Source organism: Ischnura elegans, chromosome 1, assembly GCF_921293095.1.
Source record: "Ischnura elegans chromosome 1, ioIscEleg1.1, whole genome shotgun sequence".
Taxonomy (NCBI): domain Eukaryota; kingdom Metazoa; phylum Arthropoda; class Insecta; order Odonata; family Coenagrionidae; genus Ischnura; species Ischnura elegans.
The window spans coordinates 20203102-20227662 of NC_060246.1; the positions used below are offsets into that span (position 1 = coordinate 20203102).

The window sequence follows — 24561 nt, forward strand, 5'->3', positions numbered from 1 at the left end:
GTTTTCAGTTTGATAATAGGCTATCTAGATAGCCAAAAACTGTTAGCAAATGAACAGCACGGATTAAAAAATGGGAGGTCTTGTGAAACTCAGATAGCTCTCCTTGAGCATGATATTTTAGCCGTGGGTGATAGACATGTTCAATGGCGCTATAAATTAAGACTTCACGAAAGCATTCTATAAGGTTCCGCATTTCAAGCAGATTCAATAGTTGGAAGCATGCGGTATAGATAAGCACGTAGTAGTGCGGATCAAGAGTTTCTTAAACCATCGCGTGAAGACGGCTGTTTTGGACAGAGTTAGCTCGGATACTATAAAAGCTACCACAGGTGTATTCCAAGGCAATGTTATAGGTCCTCTTTTGTTCCTTCTTTATATTAATGACATTAGTACCGTAAGATCCGCCTCTTTTAAATCAAATTTTGCGTAGTTATAATATATCTGTTTGTAAAATATAAAATTTGGTTTAGACTAAACGAAAATAACAACCTTACCAGAAACGTGTGCTAAATTTTATCGAAGTCGCACGACTAAAAAGTGCCTAAAATTAGAGATTTGTGGAATTCGTGGCGGTGTCACTCACCTGTCGGTAGGTGTCCTCGATGGTGGGGATGTATGACTCGCGGAATGTGCCCTTGACGAAGCGCAGCACGAGCGAGCTCTTGCCGACGCCACCGGCGCCGAACACGACGACCCGGTAGTCGTTGCTCTGCTCCGGCATCCTGCCACTGCTCACCACTTGACTGCTCCCCGCGTCCTTCTTGGCGGACGACGCGTCCTCCCCCCCCGCCGCCGCCGCCGCACCTAGAAAGAAACAAGGAGGAGGAAGTCAGGGCTGGATTCAGCATAAAATTTTTGGGGGGGTCATGATCTGGGTCCGGGGTGTATGGAATACCTCCCGAGAGAGAGGGGCGTTCTTTCGTGTAAATTTTTTAAAAGAGCTAAGCTCTTCCATATGTACAACTTAAACTTTTCTCTCGTATGGGAATTGTATCAAATCATTTTCATATACACACCCTTTACTCCTTTGCAAGGATATACAAACAAATAACAAAAAAAAAATAAAAAATGTAGATAAAATTTAGGGGGGGAGGTTAATTTAAATTTGATAAATTTAATTTAATTTAATTCATGACCCCTGTGACCCCCACTATAAATCCCACCATCGGAGGAAATAATTGGTGTTATTGGCGAAAAATGGGGCTGTCCAATGATATGCAAACTATTGCATGCTGATTCCTCATTCCAAAGTGAAGAAAAATTGCGCATCTAGCCATCTTGTGGACCTCCGTGGTTGCGCTTCATTTTTCATACTCGGGAAATCGCGCAACTTGCATTTTTTCTCAGCTAATACAATTCGGATGAGTTGGAGAGCTCAAAGATAAATTACTCGGATCCCAAACGGCAGTATTTATTATCTCAAAATTCAATTTTTTAAATAGAATTTTGTTCATTTTCCAAATTTAAATACATAAATGACAGTCGGCCTTGTTTTGAGGGCCCGGACGTGCTTCAGCCCGGCTTCAACTGCTCCTGTGCGCGGTGCATAGTGACCGGCATTCCATTGTTTTTTAGTTCACTGCGTGAGCTGTTTACGCAGACTCGTAATCTTAATTCTCGAATCCCAAGGTCCTTATACACGGGGCGTGTTACGCTGCCATTGAGCATCCTGCTTTAGCCATATGTGTGCTCCCGCTTCGTTCCTTTACATTAGCTGGCTGTTGTGACGAAAGGAAATATAGGAGAAAATGGTTTTTCCATTTTTGTTGAATTTCAAAGAATTCTTCAACAGGTAAATTCTTCTTCTAATAGCAATGAAGTGTATGTGAAGGAAATAATTGCGAATATAAGGGTCTTTTAAACATTTTCTGAAACGTGATCTTTGTTGTACTGGGTACATCAGTTTTCATTGGATATTCAGACAATGATAATAATAAAACTCATAATTTTATAAACATGTACTAGGAAATAGTTCTCGTAAGAACGTATTTACTGGTGGTTCTATATTGCTGTTTCAACGGCTATTGTCAAGCGCCGATGCTTTTTTTAATCAGTTTCAATATTTTTTTTACCGTTTTTCTTATCAAATTTATGGGAAAAATGTTTTATGGCCAATAACACCTGTTCACTTATTCGTGTGCCAGGTAATCCGGCGGCGAATCCATACGAAGTGTCTGACACCTGGCGGCTATAAATCGAAGCTTCGGAAAGGGGATCGCGTAAATAAAGCTGTTTGAGTGCAGGTGGTTTACATTTTTTCTTTTCTTTTTACGGGGTTAGTGAATTTTTGGGTAAATGTTATCATTATTTTATGAAATTACTCCAAAAAATATGCTCTCAAAAATTAGTTTTGTCTGTTTTAACCTCCTTAAGTTGCGTCCAACAAAAAGTAGCATTCCGATCGCACACATATTAGCACACTCGGGGACCGTCCGGTAAAATAAAAAACATGTTTACTACTTCTGGAACCAGAACTTGCGCGTAATGTTTCTTTAAATATATCATTGAAGTGGGAATTCTTCGCTGAAAATCGAAAATTCAAACATAATGAGGTTTCCTTCTGAATTTATGTCTGGAACACATATTATTTACCAGATACTCTTGCAGAAGAGCCATCACTTATGTCACATGTAATTAATTCCTTGATAGGATAGGAATTGGACAATTTTGTGCCTTAAGGAAAAGACTGCTGCCCAATATCCACGTATATTAATTTTGTAGCGTGTCAATCTGCCTGCGTTTAAGGTAAGCTTCGTGGCCTCTGCCGCGCAACCGCAATGGCTAGTGTCGAGAGCGGTAGGAACTGCATTCGTGGATTGGGGTCAATAAATTAATTAGCGAAATCAAAAAATTGTATTTTGCAATACACCTTATTGCACTCTTCCATAAAAATCCACTTTCTTTGACATTGAAAGAAATGAAAGGATTTTTGAAAAATTCGGATTGGAAATCAGAGAATAATTTAGTGTAATGAAAATTGAAAGTTTGTATAAACCATAGAGTAAAGATCAATAGAGGTTGGGTGACCTCACTACCCTGGTTCCAACATACCCCGGGCGTCGCTTTGGTAACGTGGCATGGAGTCACGTGACTTCTATACGATTAGGGAAGAGGTGCACCATCGCTGCGCATTTGAGTATAAAAAAAAATATTTAAGGGAAGCTCAGTGATCCTTCAGTGATCCTCAGTGATGGCGAATGTTGAGAGCGGCAGGAACTGAATTCGTGGATTGGGGTCGAAGTGGTCCGTTCGCATTGAATGCGGAAATAAAATGCAGTCCGTCGACGAAGATAGAGCGACGCTTGGGGGACGGACGTTCACCACATCACAGCAGCAGGAAGGCGATTCGTGGCTGCAGTCGAATTGGTCGAATTGGCTTTGAGTGCAAACGAAAAATTCTCGTCCTTAGGTGCTTGTCGTGAGACGAGTAAATTTGTGCTCGCACGACACGATGCACGCTTTAAAAAATATCGCGTAATTTGCGTTCGACGCAGAATTTCTTCACGCACATTTTAAACTTGGTCCCAGTGCATTTGCTCGACATTGCGTAAAGGTGCGGGCAAAAAACGTCCAAAAACGGATCAAAAACAGCCTGCTCACGAAACGGGAGATAAACAGTGGCGAGCCACAACTAATTTCTGCCTCTTCACTGCAGTGATTATCCTTTGTTAAACTCTAGCAAAGGAATACCAGTCACCAGGGATACCGACTTACCGGGGATCTTGCCCCGGGAAATTTTATAAGTAGTGAGTTTTAAGTTTTTTTTAAGCATTTTAGAAGAGTCATATAATCAACATTAGAACCCTGATAACTCGAATCTCGATATCTGGACACTCCGGGGAAAATCGACAAGCCTGACACATTTTTTCCTCACACCCATAACGAATTTTTGAGGGGGCTCGGGCCCCCTCAGGCTCCATGAAGTCGGCGCCACTGCCAGTCTCTTACACTTAATTATATTATTCCATGTCTACCAAAATCCTCGTGACCATTTCTCGCAATTGGGCAATGATTCTCATGCTTGAGCCATGACAAGCAACAAGGTAACAATTGTTAGCCCAGCAAGGTCAACCTGGGGGCAGAGCACGCAGGTGAGCACTGATATTCCATGTATTTTACAAGCTGAAAGACTTCAATTAAAGAGACCGTCGCTAAATTTTAATAAATAAAAGCAAGGGCGCGTTCCTCCTGCTCCAGCAGTCCTTATTTCGGAAAGGAATATGCACTCGCGTAAAACATCTGCTATCATCTTGAAATATAGCAGGCTGTTGTCAACATTTTCTTTTTTCTCAAATTTCAAAATTTCATCCATTACTCTTTAATTATGATAGCCGCGGAGAAATCATGGGTAGCGGTCTTCGAAATGTGTTGCTACAGAGGTATGAGGAGGATCAAATGGATCGACCGAGTAAGTATTGAGGAAGTCATAAGAAAAGTAGGAGAGAAGAGAAACCTTATAAAAACCTTCACAAGAAGAGGGAACAACCTTACAGACCATATCTTGAGGCATGGAGGCCTGATGAAGACCATCGTCGAGGGACAAGTATATGGCAAGAACGGAGAAGGGTGTCCGCGAACGAATTATACGGATCAAGTAAAAAATGATGTGAATGAGAAGAAATACGTATGCAGGTGTGAAAAGATTATCTGATAGGAGAACTGAGTGGAGAGCTGCGTCAAACCAATCTTAGGATTGTTGACCACTGATGATGAATCGTATGGCGAATGAAAAGTCCGAAAAGTGTCAGGGAAATAAAAACCGAGACCGGAAGCTAGGGAGATTAGATTATGGCCGGGGAAAAACTCCAAAAGTCACAGCAAAAAGGTGGAAATAGTTTCTTGATTAAAGCCCTTTTATATAAGATGGAACCTAGACATCATCCGTGGAGCCATCGATGAAAAGGAAAAAAAATAATTTCAACAGGGACACCGGATCGAGAATCAGCAATACATGGAACGCAGTCATACACAACATTTCTCAGTCTTCCCCCTCCAGCCCTTACCCCCTCACTCCCTCCGCCTCTTCCACTTCAAATAAAAATTCAGCAGCAATACCACCATCCCCTTGAAGACGAAGAAGAGCCCAGCAATCGGTCACGAAACGTCGGGAAAAAATCCGATATACCACGCGGCAGACACCTGTCATCATCATCATTAGTGAACAATCGTAAGATTGGTTTGACGCAGCTCTCCACTCTGATCTCATACCCGCTAACATTTTCGACGACATAGCGACGTATTTCTTCTCTTTCACATCCATTATAACCTGTCCTATGTAACTCATTCGGGGCCGTCCCTTGACTCTTTTCCCTTAGAATTCTCCTTCTACTTTTGTTTCCATATACCCGTATGTTAATTTTTCAAACGTGTAAATCGCAGTTTTGGAGCATGAGCGGCGAAGTGCTCATTATTGTTTTGTTTACGTTCTGGAAGAAATAATAGCGAATAAAGGGCGAAGATTTTACTAAAATAGCGTGACCTGAAGGTCAGGAGGGCGAAGTTTGTACCTGGTAAATGTTTGGAAATGAGTGCAATGGAAGATCATGTTGCTGCAAAAATGGCAAACTCAGGATAAGTTCCGGTTTTTGTGATGATCATTTAATAACCTCATATTTGCAAGTAACCACTGCTTAGGTTTTCCATCTGTTTTTTTTTATTTCGGATGAAATATTTTAATCTCAAAGTTTATGGCGAAATCAATAACTTTTATTTCACAATACACCTTATTGTAATCTTCCATAAAAATCCACTTTCTTTCACATTGATATTAATAAAAGGATTTTTTTAAATTAGGACTGGAAATCAGAGAATAATCAAGGGTAATGAAACTTGAAAGTTTGTATGAACCATAGATTAAAGATCAATAGAGGTTGGTTGACCTCACTACCCTGGTTCCAACATACCTCGGGCGTCGCAATGGTAACGTGGAATAGAGTCACGTGACTTCCATACGATTAGCGAAGTGGTGCACTATCTCTGTGAATTTCGGTATTTATAAAAATTAATTTAAGGGAAGCTCAGTGATCCTTCCTCTGGGGTATGAAACCTAATTGAGTGAGATTCTGCGCGACCCCTAAGCGCCTCACGTATTTAATGTACGCCTCCGTTTAGTGATCATGTTGGAGATGTATGGAGTTAAATCATATTGTCAAGTTTCATAGAAATTTTTTTCATTCAAAGGAACCTAATAATGACTCCTGCGGTCGAAAAATAGATCGTTATAATACATAAATATATGTGGAACTTGAAAAAGTGATTTTTTTCTCTACACCGTAATGTGCTTCCATAGAGAATGCGATGTATAGCCATGGTGGAATTCCTCAGCGAGTGCGACAGCAAGAATGCGATGCGCTCCCTTGCGCCTACGTAATTCTGAATCGGTATGCACGACTGGCACACTTGAATTAGAGTTTTTTCTGCCATAGGTAGCAGTATAGAGATCCACTCCTTCAGTCGCTGTCTCTTTCATTTTTATTGCACTGTGTACATGCAAATCGCAAATAACGATCAATTCTTTTCCCTGCAACGGTGGTAGAATAGAATTCATTTATTTGATCACAACGTACTCGTTACTAGAGCTTCATTTTGTCGTCATCTCATTATAATTTACATATTTTATAAAAAATGTGAGTAAGCTACACACATACGTGGCCATTCTATTTTCGACGATAATTGTCAGTATCGGTATCTCAGCCAGATGATTCGTGGTTAGGAATTCGTTCTGCAGGGAGCAAACACAGGGGCTTCAAGGTCTCGCTTAATTAGGCGGACCAGGTGGGGTTGGGAAGGATAAGGATAACACGAAAGTGTTGGCAGGGAGGTCTGATTAACCTAGAAATCTTTCTGGGCTCCACCAATGCTTTCGGGGGTGGCCCAGAGGCTAGAGGGCGTGGCTGCTGGAAGTATTCGGGCGCCCTCAAACAAAAACTCCTCCAGCAGCGTGGTGGTATAGGTAAACGAACTGGCATTGCATCCCCATTCATAGTATTACAATTCTAAGGTAGGCATGCTGCAGCCCTCATTCTCTCCCCTCACTAAGCTAGTCCTTTAACCTCCCTGAGGTTCATCTTCCCCGTATCCTTCTTCATCCGTCTTAAGCACTTGTCCCTTGGTCTTCCTCTCGGGACTAATTTTCCTTGAATTATGTTTCCGACGTAACTGATGTGGCTCATTATGTGGCCTATCTACCGTGTTCATCTTTGGCGCACAGTGATCCATAGTGTCCTTTCTTCTCCCATACTTCTAAAGACCTCCTCACTATTCACCCCAACTGCCTGTTTTATCTTCAGAATCCTTCTAAAGCACCAGGTCTCGAAAGGCCTCTAATTGTCTTCTTATCCCTTTTTCAGATGGTCCAAGTTTCTGAGCCACAGAGCACCAATGCCTGCAAGAATATTTTCACGTCCCTTCTGTGTGAAATTTTCACCCCAGTAGCTTAGTTTCGGGTGAGCTCCACCCTCACTTATCTATACCAGCCTACGGGCTGAGCGCGACATTCAAATAAAAAAAGCAATGAGTAACGAGTGATTTAAAAGTATACGTAGTTTAATGAAGTACATTGTTAAGAAAAAAAACATTGATCGAAATCCATGTAAAACCAAAGTATAAAAGCGTCAATTGAGATTCGGAAGCCTACTATTTTCTCTTCGATCCAACGAGAGCGGAGAAACGAAGGCTGCAAAGAAGTCATTCGATTTCAATGAATTTTCAAAATGAATGGAGGATATGGTGAAGAATTGCTTAATCATTTGTACGTCGAAGAATCATCTTTTGATATCTTTCGTTGAATCATCCATAGATTTATATTATCGCTGGTTAGTTGCACAATAAGTGATTACTTCCACTAGCATTTAGGTATGAACCCAGACGGCACAGGAAGTTTTCGTACCTAAATACGAGGGTGGACAATCAAGATACAAAAATCGCGCTTAGGAAGTTACTTAGAAGGTTTTGTTTCTTTATTTCCTTTAATGACGAAAAAAGATGCAAGAGGACTGGCAAATTCATATGCATCGATAAAATTGTATCTCATCGATAAAACTGTATTCGGTCTGGGACTATTTTCTTTCGCGGGTGGTGCCATCTGGTGTCATCGTGCCATATCCTCCTAGAAAGATCACATGCCTTCACAAGCCGTTGGAGATGACATGGTTAACGTCACGTCTCACCTCATTTCAGGGATTTTTGTGGTTAAGTTTGTGAAAAATAGTGTCTGGTAATGGTGAAGTTTCCCTTATTCTTTAATTTCATTATCTGGGCTTCAGAAACGTGTTTGTGAGATATTTTTGTTAAAAATGCCTTCCGTGTGTGTAATGTCGGGATGTAATGGAAACTCCGGGACATGGCTCAAGTTTTTAGCTTTCCAAAAGATCCTGAGTTGAAGAAGAAGTGCATTTGGGCGATAAGAAGAAAACATTTCACCCCCACGAAAAACTGTGAGGTATGTACTCTTTCTCGCTGTAATTATATTTGGATGTAATTTTAAGTTAGAAGTGGCTTCGGGATGTTGATGCATCAACATCCCGAACTATTCAGTACTGAAGTACTATAGTACTATTCAGTACTAAAAATGGTGATTCAAAATATTGTAGCAGCAATTCTTTTGAAAATTCTTGCATTTTAGTTGTCTTTTTTGTATTAATTCATTCGGTAAACGTGTGGTTAAAGGAGAAACTAGGAATAAGCTGCCAAGTTTATAGGATCGAATATTGCTTCTTAGCTTGCCCTATGGTGTATTACACGTCGGCTTTCATCATTTCAAATTATCTTATGCTATAGTTTAAAACAATAAAAATATCGGGCATACAAATATTTACTATATTTACGAGCCTATAGTAATTTGATTTCTCATGCAGAAATACCAAAAATTGGAAATGATTTGACCTAATAAGTTACATGGTATTTTATTATTTATTAATTTTAGGTGTGTGAGATTCACATCGCACCTTGTGATATCAGAAAATAATCTGTGGCCTTGGACGAGAAGACGAGGAGAAAATTCTTGCTGAATTGAAGTTACCCAGATTGGAGGAAGGTACCATTGCTTCACTGTTACCTGTCGCCAAGAAGACAGACATTGTGGCAGAAGTGACATATTTGTGGATGTGGATTTGATTTGTGCAAGTTGGTGCAGTCATAGTGGACGTGTATCGGAGAAAGTATTGACGATAGTTTGTATGTATCGACCAGTCCTCTTTTAAATAATTTTCTATTCGAAAGAGAATAAAAGTAATTGTTTCGCTAAATTAGATGTGGGATAGAAGAGAAAATTGGAAATATTATTGTGGTTGACAATAGAAAATACATAATATATGTATTGTATTTCTGTGGGTTTTTTCTTTCCTGCCTCTTTAAAATTTCTTGCGGTGGTGACTTCATGCAAAGTAAGTATAAAATCGGAGGTGTGATCTAAGAGATAACATGTTTTATTTTACAAGTGTTTATGCTGGTGATTTGGCAGGACTTTCATATTTTTAATAGGTTGATACATTTACTGCAGTGACCTAGAGACTTTTACTCATCCCAAATAATTTTTCAAATACTTTAGCGCCTGATATGGGTAAGTTTTAGTAGCTGAGACTGAACTATACGTTAATTTTTGCTTGCATTTTGATGAATTCGATCATACTAATAGCAGATGTGTCAGCAATCCTGTTTCATCGGCAATTTTTATTTAAAACTTTTATTTCGTCAGGCTTTAGGGTAAGCTTTTTAATGCTCGTGGGCTATGTGATGTCTTATTTAGTGTCAAAATTAATAAGAATTTACTCTCATTAACATCTCAAGGTTTCCATGTAAGTACGAGCCACTTAAGAATTCTGGATGCTGGGGATGCGTGAATTAGCCGTGAGAATCTCATTTTTCGCAGAGTTATTTAAGTGGCCGAGTAAGTTTTGTAAGTTCTCAATGGGTAAATAATACTATATCATGAATTCTAATTACCATGAAAAACTCACAACCGACAAAAACTTTGTCGGTCGTGAGTCTTTCATGGTAATTAGAATTCATGATATGGTGTTATTTACCTATTGAGAACTTACAATTCATAATGATTCGCATCAAGGTTCTCGCTACGGTCGGTAGTTATCGATTGTGTTGCGTTCGATACATTTTTCGATCGTGCGAGTTACGATATAACTAATTTCGACCTAATCGATTGAGATTAGCCTGAGTGCCGTGTTCCTGCGCGCTTTGTATCCAATCGTACGTGCTTAGTAGCGGACATTCACATGCTGCGTACGCGCTTCGTCGACAGGCCGCGAATGGAATGTATCCATTGACGAAAAGCGACGGAGCGGCATAGTATCCCCTTAGTCAATGGGTACTATGTACATACGAATTAGATACGGAGGGTTCTGTGCCGTCTGGGAATGATGTTATTTTGAGTTTACCATCTTTGTTGTCTACAATGCACTCTATTACACTCAATGCTTCATTGCTAAACCGAATATTATGGTTTCCCGTCAGCTGCTAGGAGCATCTTGACTACTGAAAGTTTTTTTTTTCAATAATGTACATATAATAAAATGTGGTGGGTGTGATATTTTATAATAAAGAACGGTTACTTACTGAATAATGTAATACATTCCGTAATACCACGAATTCCTATTTTCACAGAGTCTTCACGATTTCACGAATTTCACGAAGAACATTTCAACGCTTTTACTTCAACTCAGCCAAGAACAAATACCGTCTATCTGTATTTCCAGCAGTGGCTTAGAAAAACAACTTAGATTGATGAATCAAAAGAAATCTCTAAGCATTAATCTCATTTCAGCTCGCACGTATAAGAAATCAGCATCAGAAATAGCGCCTTACTCGAAGATAGTGTTTGAAGAACCCATAACAGAACACACTGTCCCTAAAGATTGAAAACTGTAAATTCACGCCTTTATTTAAGAGAGGACATAGGTAAAAGCTGAGTAATTGGAGGCCTTTCTCACTCCCTTCCATATCAGGCAAAATCTCGGAAAGTATTATTTTCAGTTCGATATTCGGCCATTTAGACAGCCAAAAAAGCTATTAGCAAAAGAAAAGCACGTATTCAGAAAAGGGAGGTCTTGTGGTTCCCAGTAAACTCTCTTCGTTCACATTATTTTAGCCGCGGGTGACAGACATGGCCAGGTTGATACTATATTTTTAGATTTCAGAAAGCCATTGGATAAGGCTCCGCCAAGAAGCACGTTATAGGTCGGATTTATTAAACGATCGCGAATGGGGATTTTGGATGAAGTTTTTGGATTTGTTGTTTTCGATGAAGTTAGCTCGGATTCTTTACAAGTTACCTCATGTGTACTCGAAGGAAATGTTATGGATCCTCTTTTGTTTCTTCACTACATTAACGATATTGCCACCGTTGTCACGTGAAAAATACGCCTCCCCGCAGATGATATTGTTGGGTGCGGAGAAATTGATGGCCATTGCGATAGATTGGAATTAGGAAAGGACCTCGCTGTCATTCATGAACGGTGCAGTACTTGAGAGTTATAATTAAATCTTTAAAAGTGTATGGTGATGATTTTTGGCAAATGGCTATCTCTTTAAGTTTAAGTTGCACCGCTGACGGATTCCAGCTACTGAATCCCGAATTGGTAAAATACTTGTTGCTCGAGTATTGCGGAGATTACTCGAGATCTCTCTTGAGGTAAACACATACGCGAAGTATACGGGAAAGCCAACCGTAGACTGGGATTTGTAAAAAGAATTCTTCATAAATGCCATAGAAAGGTGAAAGAGATGAGCCACCTGACTCTTGTAAGGCCTCACTGGGAATATGCTATTAGCGTGTGGGATCCTTATGAAGTAGGACTGATAGCTGAAAGCAACAGAGTAAAACGTAGGTCCAACAGATTCGTGATGATTGTTAAGTTAAAAATTTAAAGAGTTTCCATTAGGTTATGGGTGAGAAAGGATGCGAATCATAGCAGGAGTGTAGAGCAAAGGATAGGATGAATTTACCAAGCAAATTCGAAGAATAATTTTTCTCAGACGACGTGGAAAAGAGCTTCATTTACCGTCGCACTGGGGTGGACGTGATCGCGCGAAGATAATAAAGGTGATGCCAATTCGGGCGCTTTTTAATCGGTTTTCGAAACTGTCCCCACAGTAGTGATGAATGTAGAGCCATTCCTTTATTCGAAATATTTGCAATTGAGTATTTGCACTCGAGAGGAATATCATCGAAAAGTATTGAAATGAATAGATCATATCGTCACGAGCATGAATTTTGGTTAACACCCTCATTTTGTTCTGTTATTCATCGAGGAAATTTGCCTCGCTCTAGCGTGGGCGGGTCAAGTTGCGACATTTGTAGACCCATTTGAATGCGCAGTGGTTGACGGCACATATAGTAACCGACCGGGTAATCCCCCATCGTACAGACCGTCAAAACTTGAGTGGTGGCTCCTGAATGCGCGAAACTGCAGCGAGTGGAGGGGACAGTGACCGTGGAGGGGGGGCTTCGGAGAGTAGGCGAAGCGCTTCGGACTGACTGCTAGCAAGTGAGTCAAGTAAGCATAGACCTTAAATGGAATCAAGTCCCGAGCAAAACTGGCAATTTTAATCCACACCCCCGTGTGACGGTACTTTAGACTCGCCCTTATCCAAAACCGACGTCAGCGCAGGGGCCACCAAGTTTCAAGCGGACTGTGATCTCCGTGACGGTGTCTATTCTCGAGACTGAGGACGAGTGAGGATGACGTGCAAGTGGGATGCGGTGGTGTGTCGAATGACTGCAACCGCCCAACGCGGAGAGGACAACGGGGCAGAGTTAAAGACGCAGGCGGTATGCTGAAGGCTAAGGTTGGTGCTTAACTGTGGAGCGATGTCTCTCTCGTTTCATATAAAAATATTACATGGATTACATAATACAGACAACTTGAGCATACGTAAAATTATGAATGCTAGTCAACGTTAATCCTTATCATTTATTGGTCCTTCAGAGCGCATAATGACTATCATAGGCACGGTTATGAAATGCATAATTGCTGAATTTTGCGTTATTGCAATTGAAGTGATAATGTGTTTAGAATGTACTTATTGTTAGTTGGTTAATTGTCTGATGTGTATTTGATTTCCGCCGCTCGGATCTCACCATACTTCACGTAGTTGTGCCATATATGCTCGCTAGATCATAAGTTGGTCTACGGAAACGGACCAATAGAGGTGGAAATGGAGGAAGATAGCGTCCATCGCCTCTTTTAACTAAAGCAAGGTCGTCGGCGCTAGTTAATCCGGACGACAGGAAGTTTTCACCAGGCCTCGCTCACTCCCATAAGGCCCTATAGTATAGCTTTTGGCCCTCTCTCTATCTCTCTTTCGACGGTGGAGACATCTGGCTCGGACTTATTTTGCAGCTATCGATAGAAGGTCTCACGATCGATTGTGGCTCTCACAATCGATAGGGGTTCACACTATCGATAGAGATGGTCACCGATTAGGATCGAATTGTCGTTACCCGGATGAATTCCATTGTTTGTTTTGGAAACGGTGATGCATGTGTATCAGTGTGTATCGTTATTTTGATCCCATCACGCGCTGCTATTTAATTATTGATTGTTTTCGTGTGCGTGTGCCTGTACTCCGGAGTGTTTTCTTGCTCTTTGGGAGTTGTGCCGAACTTTTACAATATGAATAGCGGACTTTGAAAGAGATGTATCTGGCGATTATACCACGGACTTGTGAAGTTGAAGTTTTGTGTCTGCGAATACCATCAGTTCATATCGTGATGAAGGACAAAATAGGAAATAGTGACTTCTTCAAGAAATCCAAATTTGATTAGGTTGGCCCGTTAAATGATGCTGTGACTTTCGCATGTTCAGTGAGTAACGCCATTAACAATGTTGTAGTAATGTAAATCATTCTCTTTCTCAAATTGGTGGACACTAACATAGTGAAGCAATAAAATTGGATGAACCAAAAAAATCCATGATTAATGTAAGGTATCCAGCAAATAAATTCTTAAACAACGATTGCTGTCTTATTCTTTATCTTTTGTAATATTATGTTAGTAACAAGGAAGGAGGAGGAGGATTGCGCTTTCTCTCCTCCTACTTCCATAGTAGTAGTCTATTTCCTTTTTTTTTAAATTGATTCTTTTCATATTATTGGTTTCATTGCATACAATACCATTTACTGAGATTTTCCTCATAATGTGTACTCTAAATACTATTTAGCTTATTAATTTAGCAATGTAGTTTATGATTACAATATAACTTGGCTATTCTTAATGTAAGGGCATGGTATTCTAGTTAACTGCTTACTTAGTCTCGACAGTGGACATGGCCGGGCGACGTAGCTAGGGGGCGACCGAATTTGATTGGGGTTATTCCATACCAAGCCCCTTGTAATTCGGGGATATCTCATACCAAAACCCCCAGTAGGTGGGCGACAAAACAGCAGTTTTCCGTGGTAAGTATTTTGCCTTGAGCCGGCCCTGACAGTGTACGTCGAGAAAAAGAGTGTAGGAGAAAAAGAGTGAAAGTCAGCCGGTAGTCTTATTTAAATGATAGAGGTATCTTGGCTACCTTCGTTTCCCAGCCGGTGAACAACATGAACGTAAATGTCTCCTGCTACATGGTTGCGGCATTATAGCGAGAGGAAAATCTCAGCCAAAAAGACATAAACTAAGTACGTACAAGGATTTCCCCCGTGGATTTTCGAATTCGCGCTTTAATCAGTGCCGAGCCGCCAGAGGCGCTGCTCGCGCCGACTGCCCTGACATCTTCAGGCATTCGCTAGCATCTGCCTAGTGAGCGGGGCCTGGTTTTCACGAACTCACGCGTGGTGATCCGATTGATGTGCATGAAAGAGGATAACACTCTCTGTCAGACAAGTGCTCGTTTTTGACTCCGCATTTAAAGGTGATTCAAAGGTCTTTCGCGTTGGCAGACGAGTTTTCTACAACAAAACCGGACTTAGGTGAAAACATTGATTTGGCAAAGGGGACATGTGGTATCCCGTAAATACTTTAGGATGGCCTTCGTTTAATGCAGCTCGTTTTTAACGCCTTGATGAAATTCATGATGTAGTGTGACTTTGAAATTTTGTGGGAATTTTGCATTATTATTCAAGTGGAGGGACTGAGTCAAGCAATGAATGAGTTGATTAGTCTAAAGCTACCCAGGACAGTCGGTCACGCCATTACGGGGCTGCCGACTGTTTTGTACACAGCCTGGTTGCCCAATTCCTTTATTGAACGTTGATTGTATTGCCTTCATATATTTTTGCGGTGTTATTTTTCGCGTAGTACGCAAGTGCATTCAGTTAACGGATATTGAAAGATTAAAAATTTTCCTTGCAAGTAAATGCTCTCGAATACCGAGGAGTTTTCTACGAATCTTTAAAAACTATGTAGAAATGAAAATTTCAATCTAGTAATTGAAATAAACCACAACTCTCTACTTTTGATGCTAAAAAAGATTTCACGGCTGCAATCGTGTCATAAAATGTAACTTGCCTCTCCATATACTTTGCCAAACAAGCACCATCAATCTGAAATCAATCAATGTTAGTTAATGTATTTAAGCTTTGTGTCATTAGAAGACCATCTTCGGTATAGAAAAGAATTTGCAACCCATTGAAGTGAATCTGTAAATTACTGAGCAATGTGAAATCATGTCCGATTGTAAGGGAAAGCTTTCACGAAAGTAAGGAAGATATTGATGCTAATATTTATTTTTTTCATCGAATCTCCGTGCATAATAACGAGTGTTGGCTCCGTCGTGACGATGCTAGATAAGAGAAGTTATCGCGATTCATAATTGAATATCAAAGATTCACGTCTACGTCTGCATAGTGACCAGAAATCTGCCCAACTAGGTAATTAGGTGTGACACCAGCCGTTAAGGAGGAAAACAAGGTGGCTCGTGTTGGAGATAGATGTTTGATTTTTGAGTTCCACGTAGCCTTTATTATGGTCCTTCATTATTCTCGAAACAAACTAATCCCTTCACTTATTCATTAGGCGAAATATATCTCTTATTTATCATTTTTATCGGACCAGGAATCACGATGAGGATGCAAAATGCTGTTCTTCGTGTCGCTGTGAAAGGTATCTGTTTGTTAGTGAAGATTAATTCGTGATTGATGGATCAGTGAGCGGTAAGACCGCTTTCAACCACAGGTTACAATTTTTCATATTGTAAATTTAGCATTTCTTCTCCGGAATCATTCAAATTCCACCTGATTATTGTTCATAACATAATTTATTTACGTGAAATATTTTGTTGTAGTGATTTTGAATACGGCTGCAGCAGTTTCAAATTTGCTTTGGACGAGTGTGAACTTCTGATTCCGTGGCGTCCTTGTCTCATTAACGCAAAGAATTAACTCCATTAATTCGTTTCTGCTTTTGGTTTCCTTTTCTTCAATTCAAATTGATGGTGAAATATTCCCATTATTTACCATTCAAGCGCATTAAAGTAGTCGGTTTGACGCAGATCCATATCTGCTGCTCTTCATAGACACGGAATATACAAAGAGAAAATTCCACTTATATTATATTTTATTCATATATATATTGTTTTCTGTGCATAGCGTAAAAACTGGACGGCCTTGTGGGCGAAAGTAAAACAAATATCAAAAGTATAACAAATATATAAGGATATCATACTAAAACAATATCAACGCGTGGATTTCAAACCCGGACCAGCCAATGATTTCCATAATTTCACTGGCTGTGTGCAAATAATCAAAGAGTCTGTGACATGGACGATTCTTGATTCATTTAAAACATTTCAAATGAGGTATTATTGCTGAAGGGTTACATTTGAGAAGGCCGATAAAAAAATTCTAAAATTAAATATTTAAGTCCCATCCTGGATTTTGGGAGTTCATGACAGCGAACGGGCTCGAATGGATGTAAGGGCTTAATCGTTGTCTTAGTCGAAGTTAAGGGATAGCAGTTAAGTTCAGGGAAAAATAATTAACGCAAGGCTTTGGCTGAAATGACTCATTGGACTGGAGTCTTGAACCAGGGCGAATCCAGGATTTTTTTCTGGGGGGGGGGGGGGGCACCAGTTTCTGCAGGCAAACGGTCTTCTCATATTTGAGGTTAAAAGTAAGATATACTGTGCGAAATATTTTCTTTATTTTCAATGAAAGTTATTAATATGGAATTAAATAATTTAGACTCCGTAATATGAAAAGCCAAACGAACGTTATGATAACTGTATTAAAAGCTTTGTCTGTATTTTAAGCGTCTGGAGGGGGGACACGTGCCTCCCCTCTAAATCCGCCTAAATTTTCCAAACAGTCAATTGTAATTCCTGTAGTTATTAGACCATTTAGAGAACCAGTTTTTTTGTGCACCTTTTGTTATCTGATTAAATAATTAAAATATTTCCCGATGAAGGAGGTAATTTGATGGGGAAACTTAGAGTGAATAAAAATGGGTTCAAATAAGGACAGTAGAGCTCAAAGAATAACTAATATTACTATGTTGATGAAAGAGGTCAAGGATGTTGCCATTCTCAAAGCAAGTTAGACAAGATAAATTATTTTTCTTTCATCCATTCTCTAATGAGGTCAAAATAAGAAAAGGAGAAAGTTGTCACCCTTTATTTCATGAGTTGGTGACGAAATTTGATGTTCAGGTTCGTTCACTCATTAAGGGGGAACCTTAAATTGAGGAAAAGGGATCGTTCAAAAGGGTGTAAACAACAGCGAACCCCGAGAGGCCGATGAACGAGAACGAGAGGTTGGGGGAGGTGAAAAGTTTGGCAAGACTTCTTCACGTCATCAACTATCAGCGGAAGGGTCTAGTCCGTTGATATTTCATCCTGAATGGCTTGAAAAGTAGGCGGCGGATCGAAAATCGCATAACTACGTGTCTCTTTATATTTCAAAATCTATTGCAATCGAATTTAAAATGCGATTCAGCCGGTCTCAGTAGCGGCGTGGTTAAAGTCTGTGCCTGTCACGCAAGAGGTCGCGGGTTTGAGTCCCGCCGTGGTAGATTGATCCCATTCAGGGCATGGATGTTCGTGTACCTTTAATTGTTAAGTTAAAAGACCGTGACGTGTAAGGCTATTCGTGCTGTTTTTAGTGGCACAGGAATAATGAAATAAAGTAAATAAAAATTGACGAGTGAACAATGACCGACCGCGCTCCCGTGCCATCGAGCGCCCGTGTCCGTCTCACCGCGGCCGTCAGAGGCGCTGCTCTCGATGCGTGCGTGGCGCCTCTACCGGGAGACCGAGGAGGCGCTCGCTCGCACACGCACGCAAGGCCCTTCCGCACGCATACCTACCACGGCTCTCTCTCTCTGCTTTTGGGCAGGTGGCGCCCGGGGCGGAAAGCGAGCGATCGAGCGGGGGGGGGGGGGGGGGGGTAGGGGGAGGAGTGGCGTGCGTGCGAGGTCACAGAGCGGCCCCGGGCGCCAAGAGCGGCGGAGCAGGCGCCGGCGCCAAGCCCCCTGGCAATGGCGCATTTTGGAGGGGTGTTGGGTCCGGTGGGGTGGGTTGGGGGGGGGGGAACCTCCTCCCCCTCCGTCTCTATATGTATAAAACGTGCGTGCTCGCCGAAGGTCACGGGGAGAGAGAAAGAGAAGAACGGTGGAAACAAGCGAGGATCGTCTCCCTCCTTGGGCGTCACTCTCGCACCACATACATATATGTATATAAATATATAAAGCGTTGAGGGTGCTTTCATCCCCCATTCATCGACTCAAGTTCGCTCGAGTCGTCGACGTTTTTTTTTGCTTTCCATTCGATGCGTGCGGGACGGATGCCAAGACGTCGCTTCATTAAAGCTTGAATCACATGAGCCTTTTTCGCGTCCAGTCATCATTTCAGCTATGCTCTTCAATGGCTGGGAAAATATATTTCTAGAGCCAAGGGGACTGCACAGAGGAGGCCCAATGCCATCCGATAGAATGATGATTCATGTTGTCACTACGGCCACATTTTAATCGGCTTTCAAAAATGTCCGCGGGGCGGTGATGAGTGCAATTCGATCCACTTGTTTCCAATATTTTGCAGTATTGTCTTTGCAAATGCGAGGAATAGTATTGAAGAGTTACGGAGTCGATAATCATCATAAATAACATCATCATGAATGAAAATTTCGGTCAACACCCCTAATTATACCTCATTTACCCGTGGAACTCGGATCGATTTGGTCTTAAGTGATAATGTCATTAAAATGATGTACAGCATAGTAAACATTTTTCATTTACTCACCAAAGGAAGGCCACTGGGCTTCCCTTGAATGATTTTTCTTTGAACCCATGCACAGATTTAATCTGCCAGGGCCGGCCTTAGGGCGGGGCGACCGCCCCGGGCCCCGCGTTCGTGAAAAAAAATTAAAATATACGATAGTTTTGAAAACGCAATTTCAACTATTACTGTATTGTTAAGTCCGTGCTAGACAAAAAATAATATTATGAAAAAGGAATAATAATGCAGTAATTTTTATTGTGCAATTGCGTTTGTCAGTACAGTACTGTGTCGTGTGAGTGATGACAACGAGTGAGAGAACTTGACATGAGTGAGAGCGGGCGCTTTTGAATTTTATGAATAAATATAATTATAAATTTTATTTGTATTATACTATTTTGAACTCAACTGCGTGATGGTATCATAACGGCGTAGTTACGAAGTCTGAATTTGGGAGGGGACACATACTTAGCCAGAGAGTGGTAGGGATTCAAAATGCTCGAGTTTGTAGATGGGGTATAGAGTTTAATATTTTAAGTGGAGGGCCCCGCACTGAAGGTTCGCCCCTAGCCCCGCACCTGCTAGGGCCGGCCCTGTAATCTGCCATTCATTAATCATATACAATGCACGTGACTCAGTGCCACGTCAGCATTGAGACGCTTCAGGTATTTTGGAACCTATGTTGTGCCGTCATCTGCCCTCTACAAATCTTCACTCATAAATTGTAAACATTTCTCTTTTAATATCGATTCTAAACAATTGCAATTTAAATGTCCTAGGTTATTTAAAGTACGAAAAGAAAGTTTAACGCCGAAATGTACTCCCTAAAGATATTTGGTTTTACTGGCAAAGCAATCATCGCCCAACAATGACACATGTCAATACTCTATTGGCACATTTTGGACGAGAATTGAAAGTGCCCGCCTCAGAGGAAATGTAAACAAAAGTGCGCAGGATGATGCGCAGTGACGAAAAGCCAAGACCAGCAATGAAATCCCAAGTTAGCATTATTATGGGAAATGGTTAAAGACAGAAAAGTAAATAGATTGCAGTTCAACAAAAATCAACATTTACTTTACGAGGGCAGTTAAAAGTGCGTTTATTTAATGGTATGAATCACGTCACCCGGCTAGATTTGATGACGTATCTATTGTTTAAAATTTACGCTATCATCTTGAAAACCAGCAATAATATTGTATTAAAGGGTTCATACATTATAAATTCTTCGTCAGCATTATATTCGATGAATTTATCCAAATAAACGATGTGAACACATGCGCTATCGTCGTGGTCAGCCAATCAGACACATTAGATTTCCTCTCAGGCTGCGTCTTCGCCTCTGTGACTTCGTTTGTCTCTCCAGACACCACCGTGTTGCGGACGGAGTTTCGCTCCGATTGCCAAGGATTAGTAAATTCATAAACATGTATTACTCTATCCTATTGCACTTTAATTTGAGGGAAAGAACGCCTTTTTGGCACAATTATCTCATGAGGAGTTGGAAGGAGTATGTATCGTATTTTTCAAAAATTGATGCTGGAAGCCGCGGTGGATGATGGGAAGGGAGAGAGTAAGATGAATGGATTACAATACCTCCTCTGCGCAAGCTTTCAACAATCGCCCACCGAATAAAATCCGCTCATCTAGTAGCCCAATAGTACTTGATGAGCGGATTTGATTTGGTGGGGATTATTGAGCGTTTATGCAGTGGAGGTATCGATTAGGTTTCGTGGATTGAACAAAATTTAATAATAATTAATAGCCTTGGAGTATAGGTCAGGAGATGAATTGTAAAATGTTTCGCTATTTTGTGATATCTTCATCAGGGCTTTTTTGCACTTTGTTTACCGATTGTTTTCAATCTTTGTTTGTTGATTGTTATAATCAGTAAACAAAGTACAAATAAGGCCTGATGAAGACATAACAAAATATCGAAACGTCGGCAAACATTTTTGCATTTCATTCGCAAACCCATACTCCAAGACTGCATTAATTATTATATGATGCAATGAAAAAGAAATCGATTTACAAAATTTAATCGTGCATGTATATGTATATATGCCGAACTAGAGAAGAAAATTCAACGTGGAAGGGTTTTAGGCTATGGTTATAGTAAATGTTTCGCCGAATCTCACGTAAAACCAAAATAAACCTGCTAATTGTTGGGGTGACTCCCTTGCGGGTGACTCCGTAAGAGTTGTCACCGTGGCTAGTCCCGGTATACTTAAACAAGTCTAGAGCGAACACCTCTTCGTGTTCAAAGTTCGGGCTTTGCTTTCCGGCTGTGGCGCCGTGCGCTCGACTTGGACTGCTATTCGCATAATATGCTCAGCAGTCGATTCCACCTTGTTCGTTAAAGCCCACAAATTTCTCCACGGTAGATTAACTGGCTAAAGTACTCGGCCGGAAATCGACGGATCCGGGTTCGAATCCCTGTCAAGGCCAATGATTTTTCCTCTGTGGATTTTTCGCATAATTTGTGCATTGCAGGTGACTCCGTAATTATCACCGTGGCTAGTCCCGGTATAATCAAACGAGATTATAATATTGTCTGTATGTTCTCATCAAATCAAACATTGTTTATTCCATCATTTGTGTGTGGTAAGACTGAATTTACGTCCTGACGATCCGCTCATAAGGTAAATTAGCAGTAATTACTCAAGAAATTTTATGAATGAAGTGTTATTTTCGGGCCCACACATAATTAAAGGTTTTTGTCGGAGAACGTTTTCCTATGCACTATGCACTGCTGATGTTTATTTGAATTGTCGTCTCCAGAAAATTCACCAAGAAATTCACTACGATTGTCGGAAAAAACACGAACACGATCGAATAAGGCAATTATAAGTTCTGCTACTTAATTACGTTTAAATCGCATCGTCTTATTCTTCGCTTTCCTTGAGGTGATAGATAACAGAAAAGGGAAAGAAAAATCCTCTTCGGGTCGCAGCCGGGTCATGTTATTAATATCTGGCGTATTTTCGATGTCCGTGTCGTCCAGAATCATCAGGGCTGTCGTTATAGTTGCTTTGAAATGATTAAAGCCTGCGTAAACCGGTCAAAAATCACCACGACATGCTCTAATGATGGTCGATGACATGTATGTCGAAACGTTGGTGAAAGTAAAGAATGTGATTGGGTGAAAAACCTGAACAGCATTTCTTGACGGAAAAGTGAGCCTTGGAACGTCTTCGTGTGAAGAGGACTGGTGTAGGATGACAAAAGGAGACGGTATCCAATGCTCCTCTTAGTGTCACGAGCCGAAATATCGGATTTGAGGTATTTAATTGATCAAATTAATAATTATGCTGCAAATAAACTCTTGAGTAAAATATTAGGATTAATTCAACAGTTTAAAATTATATTAAGAGAATAAAACAAAAAAACAGCATGCTGATACATAAAGAAATGGTATAACAGAAATTTTTTCGCGAATATCTTATGTTTTATTTGAATACCCTTAGCAATTCTCGCCAGAGCCACTACAAGTGGTACTAAAATGGTTGAAGGAATAGCGTTGTGCATTTGCATATCTCCATGGGATGTAGCTAGTACACGAGTGGTGGTGGTGACAATGGAAGTGTGACGTGATTACTATCTTACTTCTGATTGGTGGGCGCGTCCGCTGTCGCTCTCATCGGTCCTCTGACGCACAAGAACAAAGATTTCCCTAATTAATGTCTCTTCTGCTCCATTCCGTCTCTGACTATTTCATCGAGTTATCTTTGCTGCCGGCTATTTTTGAGAGTTGCAGGGTGACGAGGACTCGCGTTGGAGCTCGACGTATCGAAGCGGTTGATTTGCCATTCATATCACTCCTTTCCATTTTATTCGTTTTTTCTTTAATTCTTCTATGGAATGATTCAACAAAAGCCTTAGACAGAATTTTCAACTCCATATTCAACCAAAATCAATATTTACTTGACGAGGCTGTTCAAAAAGTGCATTTTATATTACGAATCACGTCAACTGGTCGAATTTGCTGAAAATTATAGATTTTGTAAAATTTACGCTACCATCTAGAAATTTCCATTGCATTTAGAAAATCCGTAGACAACTTGCGCCTGCATCTAAGATGCAAAAACTGTACCTCATTGTATTATCCGACGTGAAATTATCATATTAGTGATGTGAACGATGATTGTCCGATATATTTAAGCTACCTTTCGACTTAAAAATCTGTTCTCCCATTGTTAAAGGGTCTTAAAACATTAATTTACATTGTCATCAGGGAACATCTTGGATATTTTAATGGATAGATGCCGTAATGGGAATTTTGGCCCACGGACGAGAAACTAGTGATCGGTTGACGGATAGATTAAAAGATGGCTTTTTCAGTCTCTTTCGATGAAGTTTGTCAATAAGAACCTCATCAAACCCGTTGCTGAGAGTCATTTGTTTGATGGCTCCCAATTCCTTGTCAAAATCTATCTGCGCGAGAGCATAAAAGTTGACAGATTGATTGAAAGACAGGTTGAATGGATAGCAAACAAATTATGCTTATGATGAGAATTAATTGTTCTATAAATCATGACTTTAGGGTTAAAACCGTTCACAACAATTAGACTTAAATTGACATAAAAAAGGAATTGTACCCTCAAGAAGAACTTATACTGATTCAAAAACAATTTACCGTGGCCTTGTTCATCTTAGAGAGATCATTCGTTTAAAGAAGGTGAAATTTCTCTTGAAAGTAGCCAGAAGTAAGAAACAATATCTATCGACAACCACGTGAACTATCAACAATTCTCTTCAATTAATTTCAGGATTGATACACGGTCTGAGATTTGATTGGTGGAATATTTTCCTTATAGGTCTGGGTGACATTGAGTCAAGTAAAGCCAAGTTAAGTTGCTGAGAATGGGGCTTAGCTGTGTCCGATTAATACGGATTGTCGAGTGGCTTTTCGCTGTGAAGTTGTGGTGTGTGTGACGCTCGTAATCGAGGAACGACCACTGAACTGAAAAAAATGGGATCCTGGTCGCTATGCACTGCGCGCAGGAGCAGTTGAAGCCGGGATTAAGCACGTTCGGGCACTCCAAACACTCCGGCTACCATCAGTTAGAAATGGGAAAATACGCACATTTAGGTTGAAAGAAAAGTAGGGCGAAGCATTTTGAGGCGAAAGAACAGTCGTCTTGGATCAAAGAATTATATCATATCAGAATTCCATTGTCTGCAGGTCTGTGGGAATGACTGTATAGGAATATTGTCGTGCACTGAAATATGATACGGGCTGACGTAAAAAAAAGATTACCATTGCGGGGATCTTAAGAGGGCATTCAATCGATGAAAAAGGGATATGTAATTGGCCTATTGGAGTTTGGCTGATGTTGGATAGGGATGTGTATAGGTATCAGTAAACTCTGTAGAGGAATGTGATCTCGGCTTTTCAGGTGCAGTT

At 40.6% G+C, this 24561-nt stretch overlaps 1 protein-coding gene across 2 annotated transcripts in view; it reads right to left on the reverse strand.

Annotated features, from left to right (window-relative positions):
• The window catches only part of LOC124156650 (GTP-binding protein Di-Ras2), a 240944-nt gene that overhangs the window by 44689 nt on the left and 171694 nt on the right, over positions 1-24561 (reverse strand). For both annotated transcript variants that reach the window (XM_046531315.1, XM_046531310.1), the window contains exon 2: positions 584-804. In XM_046531315.1, coding sequence (XP_046387271.1) covers positions 584-721 — 138 coding nt within the window. In that variant the 5' untranslated portion in view covers positions 722-804. The remainder of the gene's footprint in view (positions 1-583; positions 805-24561) is intronic.